The 21,922-nt window shown below is 35.8% G+C and overlaps 2 protein-coding genes and 1 non-coding gene across 3 annotated transcripts; 2 read left to right on the forward strand and 1 right to left on the reverse strand.

Annotated features, from left to right (window-relative positions):
- Positions 1-551: 551 nt before the first annotated feature.
- Positions 552-4,348, reverse strand: LOC104899646 (amino acid transporter AVT1A). The gene is made up of 12 exons (XM_048648393.2): positions 3,971-4,348; positions 3,052-3,344; positions 2,758-2,972; positions 2,636-2,659; positions 2,361-2,541; positions 2,042-2,261; positions 1,782-1,917; positions 1,672-1,691; positions 1,427-1,572; positions 1,300-1,343; positions 1,147-1,206; positions 552-986 (listed from the first exon to the last, which is right to left on the reverse strand). Exons 1-12 carry the CDS (start codon positions 4,153-4,155, stop codon positions 894-896), a joined length of 1,617 nt encoding a protein of 538 aa, XP_048504350.2. The 5' UTR covers positions 4,156-4,348; the 3' UTR covers positions 552-893.
- A 12,417-nt stretch (positions 4,349-16,765) lies between these two features.
- TRNAG-UCC (transfer RNA glycine (anticodon UCC)) lies at positions 16,766-16,837 on the forward strand. The gene has a single exon. It is a non-coding gene; the product is annotated as a tRNA-Gly (tRNA).
- Positions 16,838-17,522: 685 nt separating this feature from the next.
- Positions 17,523-20,686, forward strand: LOC104899647 (pentatricopeptide repeat-containing protein At3g24000, mitochondrial). Its single transcript, XM_010686877.4, has 2 exons — positions 17,523-17,664; positions 18,178-20,686. The coding sequence occupies exon 2, from the start codon at positions 18,308-18,310 to the stop codon at positions 20,306-20,308; it is 2,001 nt and encodes a 666-aa protein (XP_010685179.2). The 5' UTR covers positions 17,523-17,664; positions 18,178-18,307; the 3' UTR covers positions 20,309-20,686.
- Positions 20,687-21,922: the final 1,236 nt, after the last annotated feature.

Below are 21,922 nucleotides of genomic sequence, written 5' to 3' on the forward strand. Positions count from 1 at the left end.
AATGTGAATAACAAGATTGGTTTGGTGAAGATGTTGACAAGGAGTAACTATGTCAGTTACCTGAAGCTAGACACTGTTTTGGTAGAGGATAGCAATAGTAGAGGAAACGGCGAAACGCGAGGAGAGGGAAAGATAGGGGGAGGGGAGGGAGAAATTAGCTTGTATTATCCCTCCAAATCATCTTAACTCTGGAAGGATTTGTTTTGGTCCATTGGAAACAAAATGAGATTGATCCCTTCTGTTTCCTAGTTATTTCTCTCCCCTAAATCCATATCCAAATAAGAAAAAATGTACTTCTTTACAGTCTTTTAAGACCCTCTTATTTGAACACTTTACACTTATGCGCAACTTTGGAGATAAACCAATCAGCTCTCTACTATTTAAAGGCTAAAATGAAATGAACAAATAAAGTTATGAAATCAGTACATGTTATGATCTTTTAAGAATGACACTTACACATATATAACAACCATTTGCAGGTTATTTAACTAAGATCCCTTTCATTCTACTAGACTGAACACTAGCTAGTTCTTCGCGAAATTCTTGACCGAAGAGTGAAAGAGATTGAAAGTTGTTCAAGGTTGAATACTATAAATAACTTGAGCTGCTAAATCCTGGCCAAAAACTGTACACTCTGTGAAGTAGAGATTTGAACTTTCTACTGCAATGGAGTGCCTGAACCATCACTTGTAGAAGGCAGTCCTGTTATTTACGCAGGCCTAAGGATCGGCATCTCCTCATAATTTCAGCACCAACGAAAACTCACCAAAATACAGAAAAAACCAGAACAAGAAAAGAGGAAATGTACAATTTATCCGATAATTACATTGGTTTGTTTAGTTTTAAATCTCTAAGATTAGAGTTTTATCTAGATACCGAACAAGGGGAGTGAATTAGTAGCTGTTGATAATGCTATAGACTGAAGAATATGTCCCAAATAATGCGACGTTGAGACCTATGACCACGACTGCATAGCACGTAATAATCTGCACGAGTACAGACACAAACTGTAATCAAGGCTCTGTTTGGTTGGATAAGAAACATTTTTAGTTTAAGTATATTTTGTTTCTCTTTCTTTGATTATGTACTTGTAAGATGAATAATATCAAAAGCATTTTTCTGATATCTGAAAAAGAAAATAGTTACCTGTAAGGATGACAGGTTTTTGGCAACTCTTACATAGCCAAGAGTTGGCACTACAATAGACTGCATATACAAAAATAGAGTACAGTATAAGATTTAAGTCAGATGGAAAAATTACAGCAGGAAAATATTATTTCCAAGAAAATCATTGCCTACCGCGAGTAAGCACAATAATGATCCAGAAAAGGCCATCACATAACCTGAAATTTATGCTGTTAGTAAAAGGTATAATTTCATCTCTATTTTGGTTCGTAAAGATTATTAATGGTAAATCCTAACGTACCAAAAAAGGGTACGAGAAACGCAACGCAAACACTAGAAACAACGAGGGCAGTTCTCAAAGGAATTATACACCAGCAACTATTGGACAAAGTTGGTGGCAGCAATTCTTCTAGACTCCTGGCCAAAGGGTTTAGCAACAAGGGATATGTATGCATTTGTTAAGGGAAATCATTTTGGATTACATAAAGAGGAACATATACATAACTATTGAGAAAAATTAAGTTTCTTAGTACTCAAAAAGGATATTTGAAAAAGGGGCTCAGAACCTGAAAAAAGGAAAAGAAATAATAAGTCACAAATAGATTGAGTATGGAGATACATTTGGAAGATTAATATGATCATAAGTTGAAACTTACTGTCGTCCACAGTGCAATCTTTGTGGCAGCAGAGTTTCCGGGTAGATTAAGTGTGATCTGAGCGTTTGTGTCTGCACCAAACATGAGGAATCCGGAAACAGCCACTAGAACGTATGTTGAGATCGACAATGCAAAACTGCGTTCCAAATTAACAGAGATAATTCAGACTGAGTTGTGTGAAGTAGTGAAAATTCAAACTTTCATAAGGAATGCTAAATCATACTCCCTCCAAAAGGAAAAAAGAACGAGGGAGTATATACATTATTGTTAGTGCTTTCTGAAATTTCTTCTTGTCTGACATTGAATGATATAGGTTAGGAAGCACAGAATGACCGGAGTAGGAGAAACCGAACACACCAAGAGCGTAAGGAAGGCCATTCCACTTCACTAAAGGGCCAGTTTGATGGAACCCAATGTCATCGGTTGTACCAACTAATATTAGTGAAAGTGCTATGCATGCTACTCCAAATACTCCTCCAGCTGCAAAAAGTTGAGAATATGGAGTTTTTCTTATGGATTAAATGATATTTAAGATCTTTGGAGAAAGTTTTGGTGAAATATTTGATGTGTTACTAATACCGGAAATGAAGGAGATTTTGCGAAAATCCCTAAGATAGCATGTTGGTAGAACAATGAGAGCAGAAAGTATTCCAAGGAAGTGAACCGGGCTGAGGTAAATGTTCCCCCATTGTAAGCTAGCATTTGGAAATAATTTAGCAAGATTATCTGCTTCCATCATTATGAATTCCACACAACTAAACTGCATCCAAAAAGATGATCAGTAAAGCAGATCATTCCTGAAAATTTAGCTAGACGTGTTTTGTTTGATAAAAGCATGTATTATACATACTTACATATAACTCAATATAGAAGATAATCTGCACACAGAAGAAATACAAAAAACCAGGTCTGTCACAAAAACATCTTAAATTGATTAGAAAGCAGAAAGTTATAGATTCATAATTGTGAAACTCACAGATACAAATACACGGCCAAGGTTTCCAAATGCAGCCTCTCCTAGGTCAGGAAAAGTGATGATATCTTTGTTGATCTCCATACATTTCCTTAGAAGATAGCCTGTAAAATAGCACATTGCTGCATACAGAAGTAATAATCCTACACTTGCCCAACCGCCTTCTTGTATGGTAGAAGGCACTGACAAAAGTCCGATCCCAACAAATACACTGAACCCTAATACAATACAAACTCAAATTAATTCATATCTGGAAATATCATTGAAAAAATTGAAGACAAAGTCTATAGGTTATACCATTGAAGACAGTTTGTGTGACATTGCACCCATAAGTAGTCATCTGTTGCTCGGAAGCATGGTAGAAGGATGATTTGCCAAAGGTTGACCATGTTAAAGTACTGGAAAATTTATCAAACTGCTCTTTGGATTTGTCAGTTGGAGTAAGGAAAGGAGCCTTGACATATAGATCATGATGGCTCAAAGTTATGTTGGTTAAGCTTTGTGTTATGCTTTGAGTTATGCTTTGTGCCTGCCTAAGAAGGTTAATCCCATTTGGTGATGCAGCAATCGATAGCGAGTCTGTTGTTTCTCTGCATTACCATCAAAGTGATACATGATCATATTTAAGCTGCCATGAAAAGAAAATTTTATAAAGGGAAAAACGGCATTTATGTATATATTTTTAATACAACCCTGCTTTTTAAGGATCAAAAAATTGACATCATGCCACCATGGGTGTGATATCTTAAGTCAGATATTCCCTCTGTTCATTTTTTTGTTCTTCAATGCTGTTTTGTCACTGTTTTTAATGTAAATATTAGAAAACATTGATATTTTGAGAACGCATATTAAAACGAATCTAACATGATAGACGTCTCTTCTTATCAATTAATGAGAATTCATGGTGAAAGTTGGGTTCAATAATCAGCTACATAGCACGGAAATGATTGAGATTTCGGAGATAAAACAGTTTATGAAAGATAGAAATTTCACGTCACAGCCATTTCAGTTTAGGTTCCAAAGGTTTCCGTGCTTCATAAAGATGATCAAGACATACCATTCAAGAAAAACAATAGGAACATAATTCAAAATGCATGGTTCAACCATTGTATTGTGTCAAAAAAAAGAACAGCATTTTGTTTTAGAGTATGCAAAAAGCACATGAAATTAGTCTTAGAAGATATATAAAGGAAAGAAAATGTATGAATATATGTACTTATAACTCCTTGGCCATTGTTCAGAATAAGAGTGACCATCAGCAATGATGCTGCTACCATAAAGAATTGCACTTTCTCCATCGTTCATGCTTGAAGAATCTTGATCATCAAGAATATGAGCAAATTCATCATTGTCAGATTCTCCATCCACTTTGAAGATATAGTCAGAAAACTCAAATCCCATGATTTGATCTTGTTTTCTGTTCCTTTGACGAAATTGTGCAAATGAAGGTTTTATGCAGAGAACTAGAACTTCTTACTCTGCAAAAACATTGTCTAGAAATTTATGTGAATGTATTTATTGGACAGTTTAAGTCGTGGGGATATGTATTTTCATCAGAAGAACCTTTCAAGATAATAAAAAGAAGTTAAGTTTGAACAGAACACATGAATCTTTTTTTCTGGTAATGATGGAAAAGATAAAATACACTTCTTGGTTATGTATATATTCCTTGTAAACAACCAGGGATTGACGTGAGTGGCTAAGGGCCTCTCGCTCCTTAACTAAGGTCTTGTATTCGAGCCTTAGATATGGAAAAAATCCCCGCTGGGAGGGATGCTTTTGAGGTATCCATGCAAACTCATGCAGGAGATTAGTCCACTCGTCAAAAAAGGTGGGAAATTCCTCGTAGTAGGAAAAAAAAAGTATTCCTTGTAAACTTCTATTTTGTTGTACAACCCTTGCAACCAAGTATTAATCTTGGTACTGTAGCGCAAATTAGAAGGTCCAAGTGCACACAATGTGTTTTTGTTACTAGTTACTGTACTCTTAACGTAAAATGACCTAGTATTGATGGTGTTGAGATTTACAAAGTGATGTAGAAGGGATTTAAATCCGAGTTTTAAATACCATTAGTAATACTTTACCAATTAAGTTATATAATATTTATATTGTCATACAAAATCAGAAAAGTTAGATGAAATCAAATCTCCATGATTTCATTACCTAATTTGCTCACTTAGAATATCCTATATTATATTATTATATAAAAGACATAACTTTGTTGAGTTGTGTGCTAGAAAAACATATTCTACTGAATAGCTTGTGCCTCCCTCATGTTATAAGACTTATAACTACTTTGAGATGGATGAAATATAAGAAAGATATATTTCCTCAGTTTTTTTCTATCGCAACAATTGAGTTTTCCCAATTGCCAAATGCACAACTTTAACTAAATAAATATTTTTAATTATTTTTTAGTAAAAATTATAAAAATAATAATATTATGAAAGTATATATCTAGACGTATTGAATAAGACCCCATCTTAATATATATAATTTCCTATCTTTACGTAAAAATCATAATAAATAGTGAAAAGATAGTATATGAATAGTGAGAAAATCCAATTATTGTAAGAAAGGAGGAAGTATGAAACAAAGGAAATTTTATTTATCAAATGATTTTCAGTTGCAATGCATGTATATAAGTTGTCCAACGAAGTAAAAATGTAAGACCACTGTTTAGTTTTAGTAAAACCAAAAGCGACTTGCATCTTATACTATTTTTTTTAAGAGGTGTTGTAAACGTTAGGTCACAGGTGTCGAATCTCCCTCCGATCCCCTTCTTTGTACTTATTTAGCCTTTAGGGTCTGTTCTCTTCGACATAAAACAGTTGAACTGAACTGAACTGAATTGATCTGAACTGAACTGAACTGAATTGAACTGAACTGAATTGAACTGAATTGAAATGAATAGTGATATGTGAGAGTAAAAGTATTGTCAAGGGTCTGTTCTCCCCAGCTTATTTTCAGTTCAGTTCAATTCAATTCAGTTCTGTGCAGTTTAATTCAATTCAGTTCAATTTAATTCAGTTCAGTTCAGCTCTCGACAATACTTTCTCTCACATATCACTATTTATTTCAGTTCAGTTCAATTAAGTTTAATTCAGTTCGATTCAGTTTAGCTATTTTATACTGAAAAGAACGCGTCTTAGTCTTTGACTCTTTGCCGAATAAGGCAACTTATTTGACATTTCTCTGAATTTTGGCTATGAATCTCAAACAATTCCAAGTGTTGATGCCTACCACGATAGTAAACGATATTGCGCGGTATATATATGGGAAGAAACAGCACGCATGTTACACTTCGTGAGAGTCAGTTATTTTTCTTTATCCGTCACTCTTGAGTTTGACTATCACATAAAGATCCAATTAGGAATAGGAATCTATGGCATGCCCACATGACTTTTTCTTTTAAGTTAAAACAAACTAGAGTGATGGTATAATCTGAACAACTCCAAATCCAATGGGGTAAAAGAAACACTTATTAGCAATTTTGCTAAATCATTGGAGCAAAAAATGCAGTTTTGCTTTGTCAGAATAACAAGTCCCACACAACAAATAGCTCTTTAATACTCCCTCTGTTTTTTTTTTATCATTCCTACTTTGACTTTGCACGTTTGCCAATGCACGTTTTAAAACTTAAATATCTTTCATTATATATTAGTAAAAATTATAACGATTGAATTTTAATAAAGTACTAATTGAGACGAATCAAACAAAACCCACATGACTATGTTTTTTCTTATAAATTGAGAACATTTGAGAAGATTCTCTCTATGCATGAATAGTGTCAAGATTCTAAGTGAGAAAGATAAAAAAAACAGAGGGAGTAAGTCATAATATATACTTCCTCTGTAATGAAAAAAGGCAACAGTTTCTAATTTAAGTCGTAACAAAATAATTGCTCAATCGAAAACTTACCATTTTAGATAAATTTTTTGCCAAATTACAAAAATGACATTATTTAATTACTTAACAATCTAATTAGAACACCTCAAATTATCATTATAGTTTAAGCATAAGTTTATTAAAGTTAATAATTTCCACCCTAATCTAACATCAACCAACACATTTATCAATTCACCGCCAATCACAACCGCATTCGACTTCATTAGCCACCTGATGTGCCATTATTTATATATAGTTTTTAGGTGCATTTAGGTTGCATTTTAAAGCATTGAGATTCATATTTAGGTTCATATAGCATCTTATTTTAAAGTTATGTTATTCTACTCCTATTCGATATATTTTTCTTGTTTTTGATGAATTTCAGATTATGAATACGTATTTAGAACCTGATTAGCTAAGCTTGAGGATTAGGAGCATTGGAAGGAAGGTACATTGTATAAGGAACGTTTGAAGTATAATTATTACGAGTTTGAGCGAAAACAAAGCAGATCTACTTTTCTAACCATAACTTTTGATGTGTCTGTGAATTGAATAATTCTAGTAGATCTGGAAACTATACTTGAACAACTTTTCAACAATAGGTGGCACGCCACGGGGAGACTTCTAGTCAAGGAGTTATGCCTTTCGGAATTTCAAGGTGTTTATGATTGAATCTGCTATCATACAAACGGATCACTAATTCCGCCTATTTCATGAATATTTCGACTTTTCTTATCTTGTAATTGATTTTGCTAATCATATTATGATATTTAGGATTATTTGCACATATTAGGAATCACTTGTAAAGAATCCCTCTCTCTCCTCTCTATCCACTCTCTCACGCACTGGTTAGTTTTAGTTCTACTTTTAGTTTTTTTTTCTTACTAGTTTTTGAGTAAACCCTAGTTTGTCTTATTTTTTATTAATTCAGGAGTTTTATTAGTTTCTTTCATTGATTTTTTTGAAATTATGTTTTCCTTTATAGATGTAGTTTTTATTCTTTATTTCATGATTGAGTAGTCTTATTTTATAAGATTTGGGGATAGATCCATGTTTATATGCTATGAATCTTGATTGATGTTATTAATGATTTGGTTAGTCATTGATGTTTCTTATTGATTATTTTGTTAATCTTGCAATCTGATCAATTGTCTAATTAAATCTTGCTAATAACGAGTCATAGATCGAGATATAATACTCTTTAGAGGCTTACCTACAATTAGCAAATCTGACTATGTTAGCGACCATATTGCATGTGTTGATTTGAGAGCATTAAGACCCAATCGTATTAACATGCGCTCTAGATCTATGATTAATTGAACTATTGATGGTATTTTTTATAGAAATTAAATTATAAACATGGTGAAACATTGCCATGGATTTTCTTAGTTTAATTTTCGTATTTTATTAGTTTTGATCCTTAAATCTCATCTTTCTGATATTGTTTAGTTTCTCCATAAATTATAAGATAGATTAAAATAATCATCTCTCGGTGGATTCGACCATACTTATCCTACTGTATGGTTAGAAGGTTTGTTATGAATTATTTTTGACAAGTGTACGACAGTTTATCACCACCCTATTCACCACTTACCGCTAGAACTACCATCACATCACCACTTTACCGCCAATTCAAAATCACTAGATTAAGATAATCATATCTTGGTAAATTCAACCCTACTTACCCTACTGTATTGTTAGAAAGTTTGTTATGAATTATTTTTTACAAGTGTACGACAACCTATCATCACCACTCAATTCACCACTTACCGTTAGATACACCACCACAATCACCACTTTACCGCCAATTCAAAATCGACAGTGGTGACTTTTAAGGTTCGGAATCTAAATCAATTCACGGCCACACAAGTTCATGAAATTGAAATCTGGACATTGGGTTAAATTCAAGGTGGTGACATTTCACAAGTTCATGAAATCGAAATCCCAAAAGTTCGAAATCGAGGTGGTGCCTTTTCACAAGCTCATGAAGTCGAAATCAATTCACAGTGGTCACATTGGGGTTCGAATTTCGATTTCGTTAGGGTTTCGATTAATACATCATTAGAAAATTTCTCTAGGAGTTTGTGCCGAACAAATTTGTTGCAGTTATTTTGTTACGTAGGAAGTATATATATAGAAAAAAAGCAAAAGGGATTGTGGGACCCATCCAACAAGTAACAAATAATTTATCTAAAGATGGACTTAGCTAAGGAAAAAGACGTGATATCATTAGCCAAGTACTCCCTCCGTTTCTTTTTAATCTACACACTTCCTTTTTAGTCGGTTTCTTTTTAATCTACACACCGTTGGTTTTTCTATATTTGGTAACATATCACATCTACTTCCTCCTCTTTTTCCACCCATGTCATTCACTTTTTAATATTTTAACCCACTCTTTTGTTTCTCTCTCACACTTTTGTATTTCTTCCTTGATTCTCCCCCAAAATGAAGTGAGTAAATTAATATGAAATGAAGGGAGTATCATTTTAGTTATTAACAATTGAAATTGCTCAACTATTCTCTTTGTTTAATATTGCCTTATTTAAAAACTTTAACCATGAATTTTCACTAATCTATACAAATACAGTCAATGACTATTTTTATTTTATCAATTTCTTATAATTATTTTATTATAAAATAAAAGATATTAATAGTCAAATTAATATATTATAATCATGTAAAACACAAATACAAATATCTTTAAAGTTGAAGGAGGTATACTTTTATATACTTATGACAATTAACCTCATATTTATGATGATAATAATTATTTTTTTGGATCCATATATGAGCCATGAAGGCAGTCCAACGAAAGAGAGGGGAGATTTGAATCCGTGACTTATCGATTACAACACTTCAATCTTAATCATTAGGCGAAGATATCTTTAGTTTGATAATAGTTTTATGATACTCGTATTTACAATTGTCTATGGAGTCATTGGTGAATCCATAGTTTTTGTTGATGAAAACATCGTCCTTGCGTTGGGGGAATAATATTGATGGTGATTTTGATAGAAACAGCTAATTTCCAACTTAGCCTCACCACATATTTAATTTATTATTATTCTAGCAACATTAGTGGGTAGCCATGCACGCTGATCTAGTATAGCTTGTAAACACATCCATCATAAACTAATTAAACTTTTATCAATTCTCGCCAAGGTATGCTTTATTATTTTATGACTTATATTCATATAGGTCAAACCAGCAGAAAAATAAAACACAAGAAATTAAAGCATTTTTTTTAGTCTATTTAATTAGTCATGATTCTGTTCCTTATTCAAGTATTTATCAAAGAATAATTTATTCAAGTACTTATAATTATGGATTAGCGTTCTATATAATGCACTAACTAATCACTCGTAACATGCTATCGATTGCTAATTTCAAAGAAAATTTGTAACATATCTTGTTTTTTGGTGGGTAGATTGCAAATTAGACGAATTTATATATGTACATTGGTACGTTTGTACATTGCACATAAAGTTGCGCAACCAACTAAATTCTAAGTACAATCAAATATTGTGATTTGTTTTCTTTACATCTTATTTTGAACACCCTCTATTTCTAAAAGTTGTAAGCTAAGAGAGTTGCACTCTTAACGTGGTGCAAATGCAATCATTGGTTAGTAAAACTTCTTTTTTTTTTTTTTTAAGAGGAAAAGTAGCACTAAAATTAACTGGAGGACAAATTGTCCATCAAAATATAAGGAGCCACCTCCGAGGGACAGTGGTTCTCCCAAATCTGTTCAATCCCAAAAAGAAATATCTTAGCTAGATGATGTGCTACAAAATTCCCATCGCATTTAACATGCGACCATACAATAGAAGAAAAACAAACACACGAGGATAAAATGCTCGAAAGAGTGATATCTAAATCTGACAAATATATAGCACTCCTGGCGAGACGATTAATAACAACCTGACAATCCGATTCCAGGATAATCCGCTGCAGCCCATATCTTTTACCCAGTACGCTCTAACACGACGCGTAGCAGCAAAAACAACTTCACCATTTGATTTGCGGGCTATAGCACTAAGCCCCACCCATCCTTCAACACTGAGGCATGCATCAACGTTTATTTTTGTGGCCTCTGCTGGGGGGGAACCCAATGGCGTGGGCTGCTGCATGAGCCAGCCGTGCTTGCTATATAGATGCTGCCAGCATACTTCCCATTCTCTTCCACATAGCGAGAAACACGAGCCAACATCACCCCATGAGAGGATGTTTTGTTGTTAAAAACCAAGTTGTTTCTCTCACCCCACAAGACCCATGCTAGATAACATCCTGTGATCTTCATTTTATTATCAAGGCCACGCCATCCTGCTAAGACATCACACATAGAAGCTCCAGGATCAAAATCAAGCAAGCTCGCACACCCACTATCTGACCAAAGAGTCGCAAGTATGGGACAGTGGAAAATAGCGTGATTACGCGTTTCTGGCATGCCACATCCCTAGGGACAGCAATCATCATTTGTCATGTGCCGGTATTTGAGGAGACTTCGAACAGGTAGAGAATCGGTACAGAGTCGCCAGAGAAAGTGACGTACCTTTGGGCTAACCTCCAAACGCCATATATCCACCCATGATTGGTGAAAATTGTCAAGGTTGCCACCTTTCCCGATCATGTAGGCGGTTTTCACCGAATAATGAGCATCCTTTGTAAAAGCCCAAGTAAGTTCGTCTTTCACCAGAACCGAACTAAGAGGGGTGCCAAGAATACATCTAATATCTCTCTCATTGAAGAAAGAATCAAGAATCTCCGTCCTCCACTCCATATTCTCTAGATCAATCAATTCGCTAACAAATGAGAGATTTGGGTTTTTCTCACTCGTAAGAAAACGACCATTTTCATCTACCACCCATGGGTCATCCCACAACTTAATTTGTGTCCCATTACCAGCCCTCCACACCACTCCTTCTTTGACAAGAGCTTTTGAACTCCAAATACTGCTCCATGAATAACTACATGAATAACCAAGAGGGGCATCTAAGAAATCACAGTTTGGAAAATATTTTGCTTTCATCACTCTACCAAAAAGCGAGTTAGGTTCCCGAATTAATCTCCAAACCTGCCTACCTAGCAATGCATCATTGAAAACCTTGAGGTCCTTAAATCCCATACCTCCCAAACATTTCGGGGAACACAAGGAGTCCCAACTCTTCCAATGGACCTTCCTCTGAGTATTCGAACTGCCCCACCAAAATCGTGCCATAGCTGACTGAATCTTCTGGATGATCATACAAGGAATTTTATAAACCCCCATAAGATAAGTAGGAATGGCCTGAATGACAGACTTCAACATGATTTCCTTCCCAGCTCTAGATAACAGCTTCTCTTTCCAGCCTTGGAGTTTCTTCCAAATTCTATCAATCAGAGAGTCAAAAATTGCTTTTTTTAGACCGACCAGAGATAGAAGGGATACCAAGATACTTCTCGTGCTTATCAACCTGCCGCATGTTCAGGATACTAGTCAACTCTTCTCGTTGTGTACTGCTAACTCCTCTGCTGAAAGAGACTTCCGACTTATCATAATTAATTTTCTGCCCGGATGCTAACTCATAAAGGTTGAGAATATCAACAATAACAGTGCATTCCTGTCGGGTAGCTCTAGTAAAGAGTAAACTGTCATCAGCAAAGAAGAGGTGAGAAATAACCGGACCACTACGACTAGGTTTTGCTCCATGAATCTGCTTATCCTGAATTTTTTTCTGAATCATTTTGGAGAAAGCATCAGCAATCATAATAAAAAGATAAGGTGACAGAGGGTCTCCCTGGCGAAGACCACGAGCAGGAACAACAAAACCACAAACACCTCCATTAATAATGAAGGAATATGTAACAGAGGAAACACAGTTCATGATTAGATTCACCCATCTCCCATCAAAACCCATAGTGAGCAACAGTTTCCTGAGGAAGCCCCATTCAACCCTGTCGTAGGCTTTACTCATATCCAGCTTCATAGCAATAGTACCTCTCTGACTCCGACTCCTATTCTTCATAGAATGAAAGACTTCCATGGCGATCAGAGCATTATCAGTAATAAGGCGCCCAGGGACAAAGGCACTTTGTTGTTCAGAAATCATTTGGGGAAGGAAATCTTTCATGCGAATCACAAGTGCTTTGGAAACCAGCTTATAAAGAACGTTGCACAGAGCAATAGGCCTAAAATCAGCAGCCTTTGTGGGATTTTTCACTTTAGGGATCAAAGCAATGTTAGTATTATTCACACAGCTAGGGGACAAGATGCCATGTAAAATATTACTAACAAATAAAGTAACATCATCACCAATAATATGCCAGAAACGCTGGTAAAAAATAGCATGCATACCATCAGGTCCAGGAGCTTTGCAGGGATGCATTTGCTGAAGAGCTGTATAAATCTCATCTTTTATGAAGGGACGTAGGAGCTGTTGATTACAGGCAGCAGACATAACAGGATCAATAAACTGTAATACTTCATCAAAATTCGAATTAAAGGGGTTGGAAGAAGTGAATATCGAATCAAAGTATGATGTGAAAATATTTTCAATGTTGTCAGCATCATCACACCAAGTCCCTTGCTCATCAAATAAACCCTTCACGTAGTTTCGTTTCTGTCGTTGCGAAGCTTTGTGGTGAAAATATTTAGTATTGCGGTCACCATCTTTCACCTCCGCCACTCGAGATCTCAAATACCAATAAGCTTCATGTTTCGCATGCAAATCATCAAGTTTTTTCTCAAGATCAACACATGTATTGCAATTGACATCCGAAATAGGCTGTTGTTGGGCTAACAACAACTCCTTCTCTACATTAGCAATCTGCTTACCAATCTTCGTGAAATTTTCTGCACTCCAATTAAGCAGCGCCTGGCCCATTGACTCCACGCGGCCCGTGATGGAGGCCCCAGTAGAAGCGTCCCATGCTGCACGAACAACAGCTTCGCACTTATCGTCTAACAGCCAGCATGTTTCAAAATACCTTCTCTTCTTTCTTTGCGTGGGCCTGCTGAATTTTTGGGGTTTAATGATAATAGCAGAATGGTCTGATTTGTAGCGGAGGGTATGCTCAACAGATGTGTGAGGGTATAAAGTAAACCACAGATCAGAGCTTATGAAGCGATCTAACCTTTCTCGAATGCAAGTGGCCGGTGAAGAGCCCCGTTCCCAGGTGTACCATGTACCAACATAGCCAAGATCACGAAGAGCAAGATTATCCATAGTATCCCTAAAATTTGACATTTCTCGACGAATACGATCAGCACCCCCCTCTTTTTCAGCATAACATAGAATCTCATTGAAGTCGCCGCCGCATAAAATTGGAAGTATGGTATCCTCACATAAATGTCGAATGAGAGACCAAGTACGGTGTTTTTCTTCCTCCTTTGGCCACCCATAGATGCCCACAAATCTCCATTTTTTAACACCATCCTCCACATCTCCACAAATGTGATGTTGAGAAAACGAGACAAGAGAGAACTGAACCTCTTCCTTCCAATAAAGACATAATCCACCAGCTCTTCATCTACTAGCCACTCCAAAAGCATTTTTAAAACCAATCCTATCTTTCAGAGCTTCAACATCAGATTTATTAATCATCGTTTCTGACAAAAATACAATGTCAGGGGCATAGAGATTGCTCCACCTCCGGAGCTGCCGAACTAACCAAGGGTTGCCCATCCCTCGGCAGTTCCAACACATGACATTCATAATGCTAGGCGGGGTTGGTCAATACCAACCTCCGCCAACAGTAGGTGAGCAGCTTCATGAGATGGACTCAGCTTAGCACGCTTCAAAGTACCATCACCCTCATCAGACACCAATTCACAGTGGTCATTCGAGCGTTTATTAACCTTGTCAGGGGGGTCCATATCCATTCCTTGCAGTGCACCTTGGACCTTCCCAACATCACGGACCAGTCTTTTCAAAGAGTGGGGCTTTTCACCTTTTCCCTCCTTTAAACTTTTGAAGACAAAAGTATTAGAGGTTGGAGGGATCATACTACTAGGCGCCAAAGCATGGGATAAAGTGCCCCCATGTGGATAATTAGAACACTCCACTTGTTGAAACGTGGCAGGGGGGTCATAATTGATGTTCCCCACCTCACTAACATCAGCAACAATATTATTCTCCTCCTGAATTAAATGCAGCTCCTTTGCAACAGTATTTAAAGAGGATTCAGCCCCTCTTTCTTCATTATTCACCATTGAACCTGCACTTGCATCATCAAAAAGAATTTTCTTACAGCTACGAAATTTGCTCTCCTCCTCAAGCTCTTTTGTTCTGCCTTTTCGTGGAGTAGCTTTCAAACCCAGATGCCAACCAAGTTTTTCACATTTATCTTCTTCAAGGACTGAATGACAGTCCTTCTCAGAATGCCCCATAACACCACAAGCCAAGCAAAAATAAAGGAGACGTTCATAAGAGCTATCAACCTGAATTTCCTTCCCTTTCCTGTCCCTCATTTTTCGAAAACGTCGTAATGGTTTGGAAACACCAAGCATTACTTTAACACGACGATACCTACCAAAACCTAAAACATCTTCCTCCATTTCAAGAATTTCACCCATATTACCAATTAAAGCCTTAACAACATCATTGGATCTACTATTAAAAGGCAAAATTTTCAAACGAATCCAAAATGGAGAATGGTTTAAAGATACCTGGTCCGGTTGTTCATCTCCGTCGGCTTCTTTAAGCAAAACAAGCATATTATCAAAGCACCACGGTCGACCGTCAAGAACCTTCATCATATCACGCCAATGAAAAAACTGAAACACATATAAATTAGGGCTAAGAACCCTAATAACAATGCCATGCTTCGGAGCCCATACTGTGGTGATTGTTCTTTTGAAAGCTTCGACATTATAATTCCGTTCTGTAAGTAATCGTCCCAATAATAGTAAAGATACGGTGTTCTCGTTATTAGGGTTCACCGCTTCAAGATCAAGAATTTGGTCCTCTTCATCATCTATGCGTAAATTAGAAACAATATTAGTGATCTCCTCAGCCATGAATGACTAAGGAGCGCTGCCGCCACGGCGGAGGGCAACCAGAAGGAGGGTTTCTCTATCGGGTAGAGAAGGGTTTCGCCTTTCTTTCAAGGCAGTCCGACCTTGAAGCCTAACAAGGTTAGTAAAACTTCATAATTACCACCTATATATGCAATTTAGAGTTAGCAAATTAAATTAAAATGGGTCAAGTAATGTCGGGTTTATCCATAAACGGCTAGATTTATTTTGTCAATCTTAACCCAACTCACCTAGCCAATTTATTTTACGGGTCACTTAGCCAATTTACTAATTCATTTTATCAATCACACACATATAAAAATAAACAAAACAAAGCCACCTAGTAACTTTGAACCTTGTCCCTTTAAATCATTTCTTTCATTTTTACAGGTTACACTTTCACTTTTCATATATGTCAATGCAAAACTTTGAGGACATATATCTCTAATTTTGTATTTGTAAAAATTATAAAAAGTACATATTAAAAAATACTCTATATTAAGACGTATCTAGCAAGATCCCACATGACTATATTTTTATTCACGTATAAATCACAAACAATGATCAAAGTGAAATTTGTGAATAGTGTAAATTGTCAAAGTGTAACATGAAAAAAAAAATGGAGGAAGTACAAATAACGAAACAAATACAACAATCAACTAACAAATCTAATATAGTTAAGAAGAAAAATTAAAGCAATATAATATACTAACAATAATATTAATAACACAATTGATTTAAAAAAGGTTATCGTATCTTTTGGGTTCAAGTTTAAAAGTTCAACTCTAACCCAACCCGCTTAATGAATGGGTTGTATCGAGTCAATCCACTTGTTTAATGGGTTGAAAATTCTAACTCAAACCTATTAATTTTATATTGAGTTGTTAGATCTTAGACAGTTAAATGTTAGTTGTTTGTCAGTTGTCACCCCAATTTCGAGTCCACAACTAACCTTCTTTTTGTCCTTGTACTATAAGCTGCGTTTATGACTTAGGTTGTAGCCGTGCTTGATGATGGTCATGATCATGAATTCATGATCATCCTCGTGAAGTAACTGAAGTCTGGCTACTGGCTATAGCCTATGCATGCTTAAAATAAGATGCTTTTAGTTGTGTTGTAATATAACAAGCGTTTGTAGTCCAACGGTTAGGATAATTGCCTTCCAAGCAATAGACCCGGGTTCGACTCCCGGCAGACGCACATATATATTTTTATTCTTTAATTTCTTTATATGAAAATATACCTTTCATCTGACTTTTTGGTGACGTGTCCGTAATGAAGACCAAAGTAATATTCCCCTCAAAAAAAAAAAAAAAAATCAAATATCCAACCTATACAATCTAGTTATTCTCCTTTTAATTCTATGAAAATTTTAGTTTTCAATCATACCTATACATAAATCTTAAGTAATTGATATACAATTATATAATATTATGCTCAATGCAATCGCAAATTCGTAATGTCTGATATTACCTTTGTTTGTTAATACATACAACATTGAAAATTATACACTGTGCACTACATTCCATTGCTAATATATAAAAAAGTATTATAATATAAAATATTGTTAGCTTAGTTTCAATATATATGTTGAAAATATTAAATTTTTATAAACTTTACTAACCAATAATTTGATATTGAGATCAAAATAATACATTGATTAGTAGTATTTATAAAATCTAACTGTTACATGTATTAAGAGTATGAATATTGCGAGTCTTGAGCAAAGACTATGCAATAATGTTGAAAGAAAAATTTAAGAGTCTTAGAGTAGATTTGATAATTTAAAACTCCATCTATATATGGATGATAAATTTGGATTACGTACAAGCGTGTGCACTATATTTGGCGTAGTAAATTTTGGGCTTTGGATCGTTTTAATTTTAACAAAGTCATTTTAATTTAACAGTTGGGGTTCAGGAGTTTAGGCTTCATTGAAATCTCTCTTCGCCTCTCTTTCTCTCTCTTCCTGGTGCTCCATCTTATTGCCGAACAAGAAGAAAACTCAGCAGCTAATTACTGAAAAGGTGAAGCTTTTAGCTTAAGTTAGCTTCTTCAATCTCAATTAACATATAATTTTGCTTAATATTACCATGTTCTTAACTTCACTTAAATCTTTTTCTTTGTTAAGTCAATTTTCAATTCTGGGTATCCCATTTCTAGTCGATGTAGTTTTTTGCTTCTTTCTTTTTATGCTTCTGATTAGTTACTTAACTTCATTCATTAAAAATTTCCTCTCTTTTTTTTCTGGGATTGTTTTTGTTCATCCTTAATTTCTTCACCATTATCAGAAATTGGTTTCCCATTGATAAGTAACACCTGAAATGAAAGATAATTTAATTGCATTTTAGAAGATGAATTAATTTCTTCTTATGTGCTTGAGATTTTCCATTACTACTAGCTTAAACATGGGTGTGAATGTGTGATAGGTTTAGATTACAAAATGTTCTGCAAGATGTAAATGCTTGTTGTTTTTCTATTTTTGTTGCTTGGTGTAGATTTGCTGATTACTACATCAACTTTACCTTGTATGTGTGCAGGAAGTATGACGGTACGACATTAGTAGGTTATCAGTACAAGTTTTGTGAGGATATTAGAGTAGTATGTACTATGTGGAGTAGTTGTTTAATGGTTCAGCAATTTCCTTCAATATTAGGGTTTTTGTAATTCATGAGAAGATATGCACCAATTTTTTTAAGGAAATTATCATATAATAATCTTAAAGGTTTGGTTCATGCGAAGGATTGTCATGAGCAGTTTTCGATTTCCTTTGGAGATCAGGCTTTCTGCCTGTCAACTAGGTCCCATGTTTGGGAATGTGAAGAAGGAAAACACATTGATGCAATTCGAATACCCCATGATGGGGAACTTCTCCTCAAGGATAGGGGTTTTAGGACAAGTCAACAAGTGCTTGAACTTGTTCAACGAGGTTGTCTTCAACCTGACCCCTTTTTGTATAACAGATTACTGAAAGAATGTGTGGAGTTGGGTGATCTTAGAGAAGGCAGAAATGTTCACGCACATGTCCTTAATTCTGAATTCAAGGAAGATATTGCTACCCAGAATAGCATCATCGACATGTATGCTAAGTGCGGAGAATTGGGTGAGGCTCGAAAATGTTTTGATGAGATGCCAACTAAGGACATTGTTACTTGGACTACTATGATTATCGCTTATACAAAGAATGGTAGGCTTAAGGAAGGTCTTTCTTTGTTTCCTAAGATGCTTTATTACGGCTTGAAACCTAACAACTTTACCTTCTCCAGCCTCCTCAAGGCCTCCGGAGCAATAACTAATGCCAAACATGGAATGCATATACATGCTTTTTGCATCAAATATAATTGTGAGTCAGATGTCTATGTTGGAACTTCTCTTGTGGATATGTATGCAAGATGTGGTTATATGGATGAAGCACAATCAATATTTGACAGACTTGTGTGCAGAAATGAGGTCTCTTGGAATGCCCTAATTGTTGGCTATGTTAGAGAGGACAGAGGAGAGGAAGCTCTGAAATTGTTCCAAAGGATGAAAAGGGAAGATTTTGAGCCTAGTGATTTTACATATTCCATTGTGCTCAATGCATGTGCCAGCGCAGGAGTTTTTGACCAAGGCAAGTGGATGCATGTTCATGTGATAAAATCCGGGATGAGGCTTGTTGCTTTTGTTGGGAATACTCTTCTTCATATGTATGCAAAGTGTGGGAGCATTGAGGATGCAGAAAAGGTGTTTACTAGATTGACAGAGCGAGATGTTGTTTCGTGGAATTCGTTGTTGACTGGCTATGCCCAACATGGTCTAGGGCACAAATGTTTGAAGCAGTTTAAGAACATGCTCAAAAGTGGAATAGAACCTAATGCAGTAACATTTCTTTGCTTGCTTACTGCTTGCAGCCATGCTGGGCTCTTGGAACAAGGACAATATTATATTAGCATGATGAAAAGATATGGTATAGAGCCTAACAATGAGCATCATGTCACAGTTGTCGATTTACTTGGTCGAGCTGGTAAACTTGATCAAGCGATGAACTATATTAGGGGTATGCCCATTCAACCTGTTGCAGAGATATGGAAATGTCTGCTAAGTGCATGTAGGACGCATAGGAACTTGGACTTGGGTGTTTATGCCGCTGAACGTGTTTTTGAACTCGATCCTTATGACTCGGGTCCCTATGTGATACTTGCAAATATTTATGCTTTATCTGGTAGAAGGAACGATGTTGCTAAGGTAAGAAAAATGATGCAGCAGTGTAGTGTAAGGAAGGAACCTGCTTGTAGCTGGGTGGAGGTTGAGAATGCAGTCCATTTGTTTGTTGCAGATGATGATACTCATCCTCAGAGCAAAGAGATTTATGAAAAGTGGGAAAGTATAAGTTCAAAAATCAAAGAAATTGGGTATGTGCCTGACACAAGCCAGGTTCTCTTGTTTGTGAAAGAGTGTGAGAGAGAAGCAAAATTGCAGCATCATAGTGAAAAGCTTGCCTTGGCATTTGCTTGTCTACATACACTGCCTAAATCCACCATCCGGATTAATAAGAACATCCGAGTATGTAGTGATTGTCATTTAGCTTTTAAGTTTGCTTCAATGGTACTCGAAAGAGAAATTATAGTGAGAGATACAAACCGTTTCCATCATTTTCGAAATGGTTCTTGCTCTTGTGGGGATTACTGGTAGTGTTAAAGATCTAACAACCATATACTTAATCTCTTAGATAGTGTATATATCAGTGTGCTAAGAGTTATGTGCTTGTGAAGTTCGGTACTGTAAACTTGTGGAGCAGAGTTCTGATTCATCAAAGAGGAGCTGGAATATATTGGGCTTTTTTGCTACATGAGATACTACTAACAATAGGATTCTCTTGTGAAGAAGTACAATTTATGCCAGTGGATGCAAGAAGTGAAAAATGTGCTGAAAACGGTTGCCTTCGAAACTTCTCAAGGTGTTATTCACATATCGGGGTTTTCTTCTTCTTTTTCCCCTCCTGTGTATCGTTTATTTGTAACCACCATTGACCATCAGCTATAGCCTATATGCATATTAGTATTGTCTCTGCTTCAGGTACTTCCGGCCTGGGTGTTCCATGTGTGTGTTCATCAGATTAATCTTGTCGAAATAGTCTGATACGTTCTCGACTATGCCTGTCCATAAGTTTGTATCCCAATGATTAAGTTGTATTAGAGTTATGGTATGTTTAACTGTCAAAAAAAATGAGTGATGGTATGTTTAGGAAACTAGAAATTAGGATTTTATTTTGATATATGAAATATCAAGAAACACTAATGTACAATGTAGCATGTAAATAGTAAACAAGAGGAAGTAACAAATAACATAGCATCAATTTAGTCTTCTAGGCTTTCGAGCATGAAAGGTGAAACAAGACTTCATTGTACAACACTGCGTAACGCCAGTTGTAGGAAGGAAGATCCATTTGAACACATTCAAATCTGTGATCACTCTTGTAAACATGCCAAACTTCACCATTTATCAGATAAATCAACAGTTTGACACCCTTACTAGACCTCAGAAAGTATACTCCCATATCCGGTATGGGGAAACTTTTCCCATATTATTTACTTGATATGATTAGATGTAACCCATATATGATTTAATAGCTAACTGATATGATAAGATATTGTTAGGATATGATATAAGATTTCAACTAGCAAGCCACCAAAAAAAATGAAAAACAAAAAATTTATCATTTTTTAATATTACTTTCTTCATAAAAATTACATAAATGCCATGGTATTGGTCCATACCCGGTATGGAAATATTATTGCTCTACTAGACCCATATGTAGTAAAATGATGTAACCATGGAGTGATTTCAACAGATCTACATGTAGTACGCGTAACATTCAAAAGGATCTTCCATGATCCAACGTCTCCATAGCTTTCGAGCTCCCACACTTGTAGAGAGTCATGCTTTCTCATATGATGGGGTGGGAACGCAATACATAGAGTCATGCTCTTTGATTTGCTATTTGACGCTCTAGTATTTTCTACTAACGCCCTAAATACAGTATCTTTATACTATGTATTTATACCTCCATTTTTTTCTCTCTTTTCTTTCCCTCCCTCTCTCCCTTCACTTCCCCAACCCCACCTTCTCCAATTGCAAAAGTTCCCACACCACCAACACCACCACCACCACCACCACCACCACCGCCACCGTATCCCACACATACCACCACCGTTTGTCAAGTAAATGTACCATCATTGTTTTACTTCTTAGGTATAGATGTAGCTACTAGCCAGTGTAACAGTGGAAGTTACATTAGATGTTTTC

The sequence above is a fragment of the Beta vulgaris genome, chromosome 7 (genome assembly GCF_026745355.1).
Source record: "Beta vulgaris subsp. vulgaris cultivar EL10 chromosome 7, EL10.2, whole genome shotgun sequence".
NCBI lineage: Eukaryota > Viridiplantae > Streptophyta > Magnoliopsida > Caryophyllales > Amaranthaceae > Beta > Beta vulgaris.

What these genes read in the sequence shown, in the direction of transcription:
- LOC104899646 (XM_048648393.2), bottom strand. Translation starts at nt 4,155, where the DNA reads ATGGGATTTGAGTTTTCTGACTATATCTTCAAAGTGGATGGAGAATCT. An exon ending in CACACAAACTGTCTTCAATG is followed by an intron (nt 2,973 to 3,051) that starts GTATAACCTATA and finishes GTATTGTATTAG; the next exon opens with GGTTCAGTGTATTTGTTGGG. An exon ending in GTTTCTCGTACCCTTTTTTG is followed by an intron (nt 1,344 to 1,426) that starts GTACGTTAGGAT and finishes CATAAATTTCAG; the next exon opens with GTTATGTGATGGCCTTTTCT.
- LOC104899647 (XM_010686877.4), top strand. Translation starts at nt 18,308, where the DNA reads ATGAGAAGATATGCACCAATTTTTTTAAGGAAATTATCATATAATAAT.